The sequence below is a fragment of the Myxocyprinus asiaticus genome, chromosome 15 (genome assembly GCF_019703515.2).
Source record: "Myxocyprinus asiaticus isolate MX2 ecotype Aquarium Trade chromosome 15, UBuf_Myxa_2, whole genome shotgun sequence".
Classification (NCBI taxonomy): Eukaryota; Metazoa; Chordata; class Actinopteri; order Cypriniformes; family Catostomidae; genus Myxocyprinus; species Myxocyprinus asiaticus.
In genome coordinates, this window is record NC_059358.1 from 37182422 (window position 1) to 37195587 (window position 13166).

General features: G+C 37.4%; 1 protein-coding gene across 19 annotated transcripts in view; it reads left to right on the forward strand.

Annotated features, from left to right (window-relative positions):
• The window catches only part of LOC127452500 (protein MTSS 1-like), a 96023-nt gene extending 83159 nt beyond the window's left edge, over positions 1–12864 (forward strand). For 6 of the 19 annotated variants that reach the window (XM_051717962.1, XM_051717964.1, XM_051717961.1 and 3 more), the window contains 5 exons: positions 891–1001; positions 5021–5251; positions 6911–7096; positions 8046–8205; positions 9584–12864. In XM_051717962.1, coding sequence (XP_051573922.1) covers positions 891–1001; positions 5021–5251; positions 6911–7096; positions 8046–8205; positions 9584–10215 — 1320 coding nt within the window. In that variant the 3' untranslated portion in view covers positions 10216–12864. The remainder of the gene's footprint in view (positions 1–890; positions 1002–5020; positions 5252–6910; positions 7097–8045; positions 8206–9583) is intronic. The other 13 variants (XM_051717971.1, XM_051717972.1, XM_051717973.1 and 10 more) reach the window with 3 other exon arrangements.
• Positions 12865–13166: the final 302 nt, after the last annotated feature.

Below are 13166 nucleotides of genomic sequence, written 5' to 3' on the forward strand. Positions count from 1 at the left end.
CAGCATGGTCTCAGAGCTTCCAACATCCGTGGCTACCCCGTTCAATTGGAAAGCACTTTAGCAGTTCTGCAGCTTCCTTTCTCTGTGGCTCTGCACCCTTCATGCGCTCTGTCTGGTTGTCTGCCTTTCTCAGTTTTCCTCAGTCCAAGAATCTGACAAACTTGAATTAGTCAAAGCTTGTGGCTCAGCTTGACTATCGCTGAACAAAACTGGTGTCACTGTTTTTCATGCTTCAGGCTTGGTTCAGACCGCACACAAAAGCAGCACATATTTTGTTCGCCACCCATATCAAAGAAATAGATTTTTTGACTATCTAGATTGTAATTTTCAATGCCCAACTCCTGATAACCATTTAAGAATTTATGCCATTATTAAAAGGAACCTAATTTTAACCCACAAATCTCATGATTTCCGGTATAGCACCTCAGTTCTGTTACGCAGCAGGATCGCTATCAGTGTGAAAGCTCAACACATGCCTGCTGTTGCAATTATGCTGCTGCTTCGCTTACACAATGCTTGCGTGTGCGGTGTGAAACAGGCCTTAGATTTGGCATACTAATTCCTCTGGAACCTCTGAAACGTTTTTGTTTAATTTTGCCATTTTTAATTATTTTACAGCCTCTAACCTCTCGCTTAATTTGCTTTTCTCTGTCTCTTTCTCTCTTTGTGTGTCTAAACATGTTGTCCCTATGCTGTGGCCTTCTTTTTGCTTTTTCTTGTACGGTGCGTGTGCGTGCGTGTGCGTGCGTGCGTGCGGGTGAATGCGTGCACGTGCGTGTGTTCTGATCACTTTCCCTTGTATTTGGTTTTTCTTCCATGTGTGTATTTGTGAACTTGTTTCTGTGTTTGGTGTTGTTTTCTGTGTCTTTCGTCTGCTGTGCATGCCATAGACTACCTCCAGCTCTGCCTCCTCTGATGGTTCTGAGACCTGTCAATCAATCAGCGAGTGCAGTTCTCCCAGTTCCATTGGCTCAGGTGGAGACACTGCCTGCTCAGAGAAGGTGAACCCCCCTCAGCCCTCATGTCATTTAGTAACACCATTTAGTACCTGGTCACAGGCACTATAGAATGCCACATTGCCACCCACTTTTTAGCGGACTTGGTTCTGGAAGTATTTTTCCTGTTCATTTTCTCCATTGGTATTAAATTAAATAAAGAGTTCCAACCAAACCAACCATCTCCGAAAGACATCACAACATTACAAAAATTTCATTTAAAATATAAATATACTGTATATATTTATATACTATATATATGTGTGTCTGTGTGTGTGTGTATACACATTCATACATACATACACAGTGCATTAATAAGTATTCAGACCCCTTCATTTTTTTCACATTTTGTTGTTGCAGCCTTATGCTAAAATGCTTTAATTAAATAAAAATAAAAAAATTCACATCAGTCTACACTCCATACCCCATAATGACAACGCAAAACCAGATTTTTGATAACTTTGCAAATTGATTAGAAAGAAAAAACTGAAATATCACATTGACATAAGTATTCAGACCCTTTGCTATGACACTTGAAATTTAGCTCAGGTGCATCCCATTTCTCTGGATCATCTTTGAGATGTTTCTACACTTTTGATTGGAGTCCACCTGTGGTAACTTCAATTGATTGGACATGATTTGGAAAGGCACACACCTGTCTATATAAGGTTTCACAGCTGAAAATGCATATCAGGGCAAAAACCAAGCCATGAGGTCAAAGGAACTGCCTGCAGAGCTCAGAGACAGGATTTTGTCGAGGCACAGATCTGGGGAAGGCTACACATTTTTTTTGGCTGCATTGAAGGTTCCCAAGAGCACAGTGGCCTCCATAATTCTTAAATGGAAGAAGTTTGGAACAACCAGATCTTCCAAAAAAGTGAGCAATCAGGGGAGAAGGGCCTTGGTAAGAGAGGTGACCAAGAACCCAATGGTCACTCTGGTTTAGCTCCAGAGATCATGTGTGGAGATGAGAGAAACTTGCAGAAGGACAACCATCACTGAAACACTCCACTGATCTGGGCTTTATGGCAGAGTGGCCAGACGGAAGCCTCTCCTCAGTGCATGACGTAAAAAAGCACCTAAAGGACTCTTTGAAGGAAAGCTGAACGTAGCAAAATACAGAGATCTCCTTAAAGAAAACCTTGTCCAGAGCGCTCAGGACCTCAGACTTGGCCGAAGGTTCATCTTCCAACAGGACAGTGACCCTAAGCACACAGCCAAGACAAGTACAGCAGGACAATGTTCTCTGAATTAACAACAACCCCAATTGTGAATTACAGAATTTTATTAAAAAAAAAATGGTACACTATAAAACTGTTGACTTTTGTTAGTAGTACATTTTACTATCAGTGATTATAGGTATAAATCTATATTTTATGTTTATTGTGGAATATTCAGAAATATATTAGTAGTTTTAGAGTGTAGTGCGACCAGCTTGATTACGGCATTCACAATGCTTCATGGGAGTGTGTGGTTGCTGCTTGGCTCTTTTGGTGCAATTTGCTTGCGGCGATTCTCTGGTTGGTGTAGCTCTTTTCAGGATTATGGGTAGTGTATTTCTTCACTGGAAAATCAGCTCTAAAACATGATTATTTAAAAAAAATTAAGTTAAATTCATATTGATTCGTGGCTTCTACAGAAGCATATACAATCACCAGCGTTGGGTAAGTTACTCTTTAAAAGTAATCCCCTACAAATGACTAATTACCTCTATAAAATTGTAATCAGATTACTGATTACTTCATTGAAAAGTTCACATTACTAATTACTTTTAAGTAACTTTCTAAAACACTTTACAAAAAAGTTTTTTGACTTAAATTCAAAATAATGTCTATATTTCCTCCTCGTTCAAATAAGCGCAGCACCACGTTACCCCCTTACAGGGCACACACCATTCAGCTGTCACAGAAATGCAAACAGATGTACTTATGAACATAATTCAAGTTTTATTCAATGTATTCTACACAAATAATATTATGTTAGTAATGTGTAATCCAAGTAATGTACTTAAAAGTAATTAAGTTAGAAGTCAGTAATTGTAATCTGATTACAAGAAAGTAAAGTGTAATTTTACACTACTTTTTGACACTGTCACGCAATTTAAAGGTTACTGACCTTATTACGCAACTTTTAAACTACTTTTAGATTACAGTACAGTACTTTGTAATCAGAATACACATAACACTAATCAGTCCCACCAGGATTTCACAGAATGTTTGATGATTACTGGGGCCCAAAATTACTGAATTTGCTTCGGCTCTTCTAAATAATTAAGTATAACTAAATAAGATGCCATTTGCTGCATTTTTTTGTTGTTGTTTTGCAGTGGAAAGTCACAAAAAACCATAGTGTATTTGTGTAATTGGTAACACTTTACAATAAGGTTCTGTTCGTTAACATTAGTTAATGCATTAGGTATCATGAACAAACAATTAACAATATGTTTGTTACATCATTTGTTAATCTTTGTTAATGTTAATACAAATACTATTGTTCATTGTTAGTTCATGTTAGTTCATAGTGCATTAACTAATGTTAACAAATGCGAATTTTGATTTTAAAAATGTATTACTATGTTAAAATTAACATTAAGTTTAATAAATGCTTAAAGTATTCTTAATTTTTAGTTCATGTTGACTAATGTTGTTAACTAATGTTAACAAATGGAAACTTATTGTAAAGTGTTACCATGTAATTTCTTTGTAAAGTACAATTACCTGTCAATATTGTAGTGCATAATAACTAAATATGCAGTTAGAAAGGAAAGAAAATTATAAATACACACAAAAATACAACGGATGTGTCTAATACGAGCTCAATGGCAGACCCTCAATTTTTTCTTTATTATTAACATTTTCTGCCTCAGAAATGCAAGTAAACTTTGGTATGGATAAAAATGGAAGACCTACAATAAAACAGTAAACTAAAAACAAAATGTATTAATAATTAGACTTGTTGGCATTATTACATCGCCTGATAGCGATAATTTGATCTAACGGTGATTATTTGACATAACTGCAATTACTGAGCACTTCAAATTCTAATCACATTTTATTTATTTTAAGCAAATATATGACATGAACAGAACATCATTTTCCGGTGCAACTATGTGAACATAATGTACATCGCACTCAGAGCAGCTCCTGAAGAGCATGTGAAGATTAAATGCTAGCCGATGTACACGCACAGTCTGTGGTCCCACAAAAGTTCAGACATGGATTTTGATTGTGAATGCAATAGGATTCCCCTTGAGTGTCTAGGCTCTACAGTACAGGACATTAGGCATCCCGTATGATACGTCGTCATTTCGGCCAAATTATGGGACGTCCCGGCTAATATGGGGTAGTTAGAAACCCTATGTGAAGATGATTGAATGGCGGCTGTGCAGTTGGAGATGTCTCGACTGCGTCAAGCTTTTCAAGAATTTGTTTTGCAGCTGTCAAACATGGAGAAAAGTGACATGATTACCTCAGATTCATGGTTTAAAACAGCGGAAATTATACAAAATTGAAAGCTATCGTAAATAATACGGAGAGTGGTTGTATTTGCATTAATTCTTGCGATCGCAAAATCCTGGATGGTCTGACTGACCATCACTCAACAATATCAGATGTCATGGTAAACATCATTTTCTCTGTTGAGAAAATAAATTGAATTTTTACTTCCGGAAGCCTACTGTTCCGCTCTGTATTCACACCTTCCTATTCCTTGATAAATAGAGGAATAGATTTACCTGTCTTTTGTGCTTTATCATATTATTCACAGGAACAGAATAAGGAATTTGCGTATGCTGCCTATTGTTGTGTTGATGGATAGCAGTTTTGTCCATCTGCCAATCATTTAGTTTTTGAATGTTTTTCATTTGTTGTACCCTTTCAATCATCTGCAATCAGTTATTCTGTTGATTTGAGTTTATAGTCCACAGCTGTGCTCGTTGTTCTTGTTTATCCTGTTTTCATTAATTAATTTCATCCATTTTTATGTGTTTTTATGTCCATGTCCCATCCACCCCTGCATGTGTTCAGTTATCAAATGGCTACGATCATTACGGGCTGGGAGAGTCAACGTACCTGAGCGGAGGGGGTACAGGAGGGATTTTTCCTTTCTTTCCCCCTCCCTCCTCCATTTCCTCTTCCTCCTCCTCCTCCACATTGCGCTCATGGTCACGCCCGGGCTCAACTCTCCTGCCCGATTACCCCCATTATTGCACCCTGGGCCCAGGCATGATCCCTTCCTCCAAAGTCCCCAGCTGGAAGGTTTGTCCATCCTCTCCTCCACAGTCACACCATCTAATGTTCCTCAGTTCTTATGTTGCTCATCCCTCGTCCATCACAAGTGACACATTCACAATGTAAATCTGTCCTTGCCAGAATTATCTGTAGATCTCAACAGAAAATACTTTCACATTTGAAATTGTTCAGAGCTAGTGAAGAATTTGTTTTAAAGATGCCAAATAGACTGAAATTTGAGTTAACATATCTTGATTTATTTATTTTATAAGAGTTTATATACTTAAAGAAATAGTTCGCCCAAATATGAAAATTTGTTCACCCTTATGTTGTTTGTCTTTCTTTCTTATGTGGAACACAAAGGGAGATTTTTAGTTGAAAGTCGCAGGAAATCTTTTTTATTTTATAAAGAGTAAATTTTTTTATATTTAGTAAAAGGGGATAGAATGTTGGCAAACTTCAAAAAGGACAAAAAAAGTACCAGTAAATTATCATAAAGTAATCCAAAAGACTTCTGTACATAAGATAGCTTTGTTTTAAAGGGATAGTTCACCCAAAAATGAAAATTCTCTTTTCATTTACTCCCTCCTCATGCCATTCCAGATGTGTATGATTTTCTTTCTTCAGCAGAACACAAACAAAGATTTTTAGAAGAATATTTCAGCTCTGTAGGTCCACACAATGCAAGTGAAAAAATTTTGAAGCTCCAAAATCCACATAAGTACAACATAAAAGTACTCCAAACAACTCCAGTGTTTAAATCAGTGTGTTCAGAAGTGATATATGTGTGGGTGAGAAACAGATCAATATTTAAGTCCTTTTTTACTATAAATTCTCAGACCTGCTCATTCAATCTCCACTTTTACTTTCACATTCTTCTTCTGTTTATGGTGATTAACATTCTTCATGCATATCGCCCCCTACTGGGCAGAGAGGAGAATTTACGATAAAAATTACTTAAATATTTATCTGTTTCTCACCCACACCTGTAATATAGTGTCTGAACACATGGATTTAACCACTGGAGTCATATGGAGTACTTTTATGCTCCCTTTTTTTTTTTTTTTTTTTTTGGAACTTCCAAATTTTGGCACCTATTTACTTCCATTGTATGGACCTACAGAGCTGAAATAATCTTCTGAAATCTTTGTTTGGTTCAGCTGAAGAAAGAAAGTCATTCACATCTGGGATAGCATGAGGGTGAGCAAATGACGAGAGAATTTAAATCTTTGGGTGAACTATCCCCTTATAGAACGGACTGAAATTTAACTCACTTCATTGAAAATGTTTCCCTCTGTCATAGCTCTCAGTTCTAATTTGTGTTCGCATATATTCGAACACGGCATGTTAAGACGCGTTGTGCCTCATTCAACATCACTGATGCCATATGGCATTGGTTATTGTTACATAGAGTGATGTGCCAAATTTTAATATGAATGTTTTGAGAGCTTTGGTGTTTTATTGCTTTTTTTTATGAATAGCAACACTGATTACGATCTGTTCCTCACACATCATTTGAATTATCATATAGCTATAATATTCCTCTTAGCATCATCTGTGTACCACGAAGGAAAGAAATTCAGATTTAAAACGAGTAAAAGGTTCCACCATGTGGCCAGTATTGGAATAACATGTGCACACAGCCTCATTGTTACAGATGTTGAGTCTCTGTTGTTCTGATTCCAGGACTGGGCTAAACCAGGTCCTTATGATCAGCCTATGGTGAACACACTAAGGAGGAAAAAGGAACCAAAGGAAGCAGTGGACACAAATGGTAGTCCAAATGGCACTGTCCCCTCCTCTCAGCCAATCACGGGCAATTCTCCTCCTGAAGACGCCCAGGGAGCGAGGAGTATGACTGCCGCACCAAAGGTCATTCTTCATACAGATGCTTGCTTTCTATTCTTTAATGAAAAACTTGAAACATTTGCTGTCATTTTAGATCAAATATCAAATTTAGAGAGCCTTTTATTCTCAATGTTTCTTTTAGAAAAGATGACTTGTAAGTAGTCATTTAAGAGACCATCTATCCAAAGCAGCCTAGAGTACGCTTATATGCAATAAGACTTAGCATACACTTCTAGCTAAGCATGCTTGAATTTCACGCATTGCTGTGTTTCAAAATGTGTCCAAGTGCAATTCTTAATGCAACACAAGTAAGCATGTCAGTTTTCTCTTTCAAATCATTAAATGTCATGGAGGAACAATAGATAGAAGAGAATCTTGCTGAGCATGTTAGATTATAAACATTTTTTATAGCAAGATTCCTGTGTTTGCCTACTAAGGTGTTTCTGGCCAAAGGTTGTCTTGCTCAAGCAGAGCCGTGTCCCAAATGGCATCCTCAACCCTTCCAGTCTTCTTTCGAGGTCACACTTTAGTGACGAAATGTCACATAGACTGTTGAGAATTAGACCACTGTAGTGTGTGATTTGCAAAAAGGGCAAAGAGGTTGCATTTGAGCAGACTTCAGAACCATAAAATGACAAATGGGACACCCTACAGTCTCAGGGGCTTGATAGACATGCACAAACAATGGCCATTTGGGGCAAGACCCGTTAATGGTAACAGTATTTAATGGATCGCCCCTCGTTGGATTCGAAACGGCAACCTTTTGGTTGCAATCTTCAAACAAGCATGACCCCACTAAAATTGCTTTTGATTTGAATTCTTGAGTAAATTTATGACTTAATTTACTCAACATATATTTTTTTTAAAGCACTGTTCAATTCTTTAAATGCTAACCTTTTTAATAAGATAAAAATGACTGATTACTCATTTAAAAGTATGCTCTAGTTTCGTGCTTGTGCTTGCGCTTGTGCAGGTGGAGGACACGGAGGCTCATGAGGAGCTGGCACTGGCTCTGTCCCGTGGGCTACAGTTGGACACTCAGCACTCCAGTAGAGACTCTCTGCAGTGCTCCAGTGGCTACAGCACTCAGACAACAACACCCTGCTGCTCAGAAGACACCATTCCCTCCCAGGGTGTGTTTGTTGTCGCTTCCACACTAGAGGTTTTGTTGCAAACACTGGTTCATTTGATTAGTGTGAAATCCATCCTCTGCCCTGGTGTTCACATTAGTACTGCTTTAAGTCTGTTTGAAAAGAGAGTTTCAGTTCATATGAATCAAAGTACAGTTTGTTGTTGACGTGAATCAAATCTGCATATAAGAAGCTGTTGATTATGACAGTGGGGTGCAAAAGTCTGAGACCACTTTGCAAATCTTGGCTTTAAAATGTAATTTACTGTAAACCTGGACATAAAGTTTTAGTATAAAAAAAAAAGCAAAATAATGTTACAACATAAATGAATAAGAAATATTAGAGGATTTTGCTCTAATCTGGTCACTAATCAAATAAGCAAAATTGTGGCACCTATCTTGTTAATTTCTTTGTACTGAAGTTCAGATTTCCTTGCTTCCATTGAAGCACACAAAATGCTCTTTGGAACATTCTCAAATCGTGCTGGAATAACATGGAGCATCAGGTTTTACACTCTTAAATCAATTACTTTTCATTACTTGGGTTACGCATTAAATTATTAGAGCTGTCGATAAAATGTGTTAATTTAATGTGATTCATTATATAAAAAAATACTTGTTAAACATTTACGCAATTAATAATGGCACCTGACCTGTAGGTAAATTCCATAATAAAAGTACATATTTTCCTACCATCAGAGCAATTCAAGCTTGAAGGACATGTTTTTATGAGCCACGTCAGCAGGGGGCAGTCAGCATGCCTCAACAAACCTCACAAGAAGCACAGCAACAGAATGAAAGCCAGTTGCATAGGATGCATTCTTGACAGCTGGACGAAGCACAACAGAATGCAGGGATCTCCAGATTTTCAAAGTTTCAAACCTGATACGCCATCCTAAAAAAGCAGTGTTTATAACACTGAAAACCAGTGTGATGCTTCAAAAGTGTTCATCTGATGCATATGTACTGTACATAAATCTCTTATTAATAGCACAGTCAGAACACGTCCTTCTGATTGACAAGCTCAATTGCAAAACGGATTGGTGTCGACTGTAAGCTTATGTCCAGTGGTAGGGCAATAAACCCAAAAAATATATTGACTTCTAAAGCCACATTTTGCATTGTCAAATCAATGCCCTAAATATTCTCTGTGGAATGCATTTAAAACACAAATTACATTAATATGTACATCTGTTCACATTTTGTGGCAGCACCCCCTAACTAGTTAATGGACAAGGATGACATATAGACATTATTTTGAATTTATTGGGCAAAAAAACAAAAGTTTTTTTTGTAGAACTTTAATGTTTCCCAGCATTTGAGTAATTTTAGTAGTTTGAGTGCAACCTGTCTTCATCTAACAGTTCCCTTTTTGGTTTCAGTGTCTGATTACGACTATTTTTCGGTGAGTGGTGATCCAGATGGCGATCAGCAGGATTTTGACAAGTCATCAACCATCCCACGCAACAGTGACATCAGCCAGTCCTACCGCAAGATGTTTCAGGCCAAGCGTCCAGCTTCCACAGCTGGTCTTCCCTCCACGCCCGGCCCCGTCATCATCACTCCCGGAGTGGCTACAATCCGCCGCACACCCTCTACCAAACCCTCCGTCCGTAGGGCTAACATGGGCATTGGCCCTATTCCCATCAAAACCCCAGTCATCCCAGTGAAGACGCCAACTGTACCAGATCTTCCAGGCGGTTTCTCCAGCCCACTAGGGGGCAGCAGTGAAGAAGGAGAGGAACCAGCCAGCCCTGACTCACCCATCCTAGGAGAAGACGGTGAGCCGGTGGGCATCCTGCCTGTGGCGTCCTGGAGTGGGCAGGCCTCCACTAACCCTCCTTTTCAGCCTAGACCCCAAGGCTCAGCCGGAGGTTTGGGTGGACTTGAAGAAGACCCAGAAGACTTGGACTCAGCAGACCCACAGTGCGACTCCATGCTTCTGGCCATCCGTAGAGGAGTCAAGCTAAAGAAAACCATGACCAATGACCGATCTGCGCCACGCATTGCGTGATAGAGCATAAAGAGTCCTTAAGACTTAAGTAACATGTATTAATACTGTGTAAAGACTGTATTAAGATTGTTGTTGAGCCTTAATAGCGGGGCTGGAGAGGACACTTATCAAGCACAAGCTTGTTCGTTAACAATGCAGATAAACTGACATCTGTTGATGTTGGTACAAGCTGTGCGTGTGGGATGTGATTAGATCTTGTTCATGCCACAGACTATATTTAAAGCAATATTCCGGGTTCAATACAAGTTAAGCTCAATCGACAGCATTTGTTGCATAATGTTGAACTTTTAATTTTTTATTTTGACTTGTCCATCATTTATAAAATAAAAAAAAAAAGAATGGTGGTTACAGTAAGGAATTTCAATGGAAGTGAATGGAGCCAGACCATAAACGTTAAAATACAAACTGTTTTATATGTATACGTGTTAACATGATTTTTAATGATACGGTTTGTAAACGATTTTATCACACTAATGTTTGGGTCGTGTGGCTATACTTTTGAAACAGTGTTACACATTAACATTTATGGACTGGCCCCATTCACTTCCATTGTAAGTGCCTTATTTTAACCACCATTTTTAATCAACATTATGCCACAAATGCTGTCGATTGAGCTTAACTCGTATTGAACCCGGAATATTCCTTTAATAGTCAACCTGACCTGACTTATCAACTCATCGTGTCCCATTGAGTTGCGATGAGGAGTTAAGAGTCCTTTTGTCACAATGTCAAAAGAGTTTTATTTGCTGTTCTGTTTGTGTTCCAGCGCTATTATGTTCTGCAATAGTTTTATCATTTATATCTTAATGAATAACAAGCATGCAGCCTTACCTTGGTAACTTCAGTTGATTTAGTCTTAGGCCAACTTAACCTACAAAAACTACGTTTATCTTGTTTATTCTTAGTTACAGCATTAATTATAATTCTTTCGATTATTAATTCCCATCTTGGATATACTTTAATTTTAAGCTTTAGCAGAAAAAAGTACTTTTATCTATTTGTATGAAAATGTAAATATCGACAAAGGAACCCACAGATTTAATTTATTTCTCTTCAGCACTCTCTGCTTTAACCCTTAACCAGATAAGCTTTCATTTATGCGGTGCAAGATTATTTTGTATATTATGTTAATATAGAACAAGGTTAATTATTTGACAAAAGCACACATGATCTTACACTCGCTTCTTGTTTCCATATTACAGAACACATGAACGTCTCTCCCTGTGGCAAATCTCAGTTTGTTAGATTTGTGGAGCAACTAAATGCTGATGCAAGCAAGTATACTAGCAGTGCTGTGATAGTAAGACGTATACTCAGTTGATTAGGGAAGCAGTGGTTAATGTTCGGTGTGGTGACCTTTATGTATTTCCAGTTAAATACTTTTTTGTTCAAGCATTGCACAGTATATTTGTGTACACGTTTAAAAATGGCAAACTAGGCCTGCGAACCTGTCATGAAGTCATGCACTTTAAAGCAAAGACATGTTGAATCTGACAATTTCCCAGGATATGTAACATACAGTTGAACATATAAAGGAAAAACATTTTTTTCCATTACCAGTACATGATAATATGGTGTAGCATGTCTTATTGTACCATCTACATCCAGCAAGTGTCAATGCTGTGTTCGAGTGACTCATTTTCATTGAATAGAAAGCAGCTGCCAGTCCTAGTACAAGCACATTAGAGTGAGGTGAGATGGATTTGTTAGTAGTATGATTTAAGTCCTTAATCATTTCAGTCTTTTTTTGGTCCCCAAACCATCTTAATAGCATTTAACATACTTTTTAACTCCTTTATTTAATTCAAGACTTATTGGAGTGCAGTGGAGCAAAACTGTGTTCAGTGTGACATTGTTCAGAAAATCACATCCTCTGTGACGTACATTTGAATCTTTCAGGTTTTGTATTATTACTGTTGTTGTTGTTGGTGGTGCTTTTTTTTCCTGTTGTATAAATTTTTTAATTCATAATCCAGTTGAGGCCAAAAGGTACACCGAGGGGGGTGAAAAAAGCACACCATACAGTTAGAAGACTAAAATTATTCAGGGGCAGCACATAATTTGTAGCCCTTTTTCATTTTAATTTGAGTATTATTGTACAGAATCCTAAAATGATGTAAGATATTTCATTATCAAATTCAAATTTACACTTTTCTGACAAAGGAAGAGATCATAATTGTTTCCTCTCAGTGAACCAGCTTTAGTAATATTGTCTCAATACAATGGTGTACAATTGTGAAATTACTATCAAATTAGCAGATGCTTAACCTGCATATAATCTCGATACACAAATGTTTTAATATTGTCCATGTACAAACGTTTAGTTCTAACCAGCCGTTATTTTAGTTGACCACTATCTAGATATTTAATTTCACAGTATTTCTAGATATTCCTTTTTTTTTTTTTTTTTAAAGCTACCAAATTGTAAGCCGATTGCTAGCAAAAAATAAAATAAAATAAAAACTTTTCTTGCTTATTGTAAAGGCTGATATCTAGTATAAGTTTGGTACTAGAAACAAACAAAACCTTAGTATGAGTAGTTTGTATTGAGAGCTGTTCTCAACACTGTGCCATTTATAAAATCACTTTCTGTATGCTTTTCTCTGTATAATTACTGCTGCATACATTAAATATAAATTAGTTATTGAATGATTTGAATTTATTGAATTATTACTGCGTATTGCTATTTGTGCCTACCTCAATGATAACGTGGTTTTATGGTGCAGACATTTGAAGGTAACTATCACTATATAACTATAGGTGTGGGTCAGAAACAGATCAATATTTAAGTCATTTTTTTTTTACTATAAATCTCCACCTTTGACCAGCCCCAGCTAGTAGGTGGCGATATGCACGAAGAATGTGAATCGCCAAAAAAAAAAAGGATTTAAAATATTGTTCTGTTTCTCACCCACACCTATCTTCTGAAGATATGGATTTAACCACTGAAG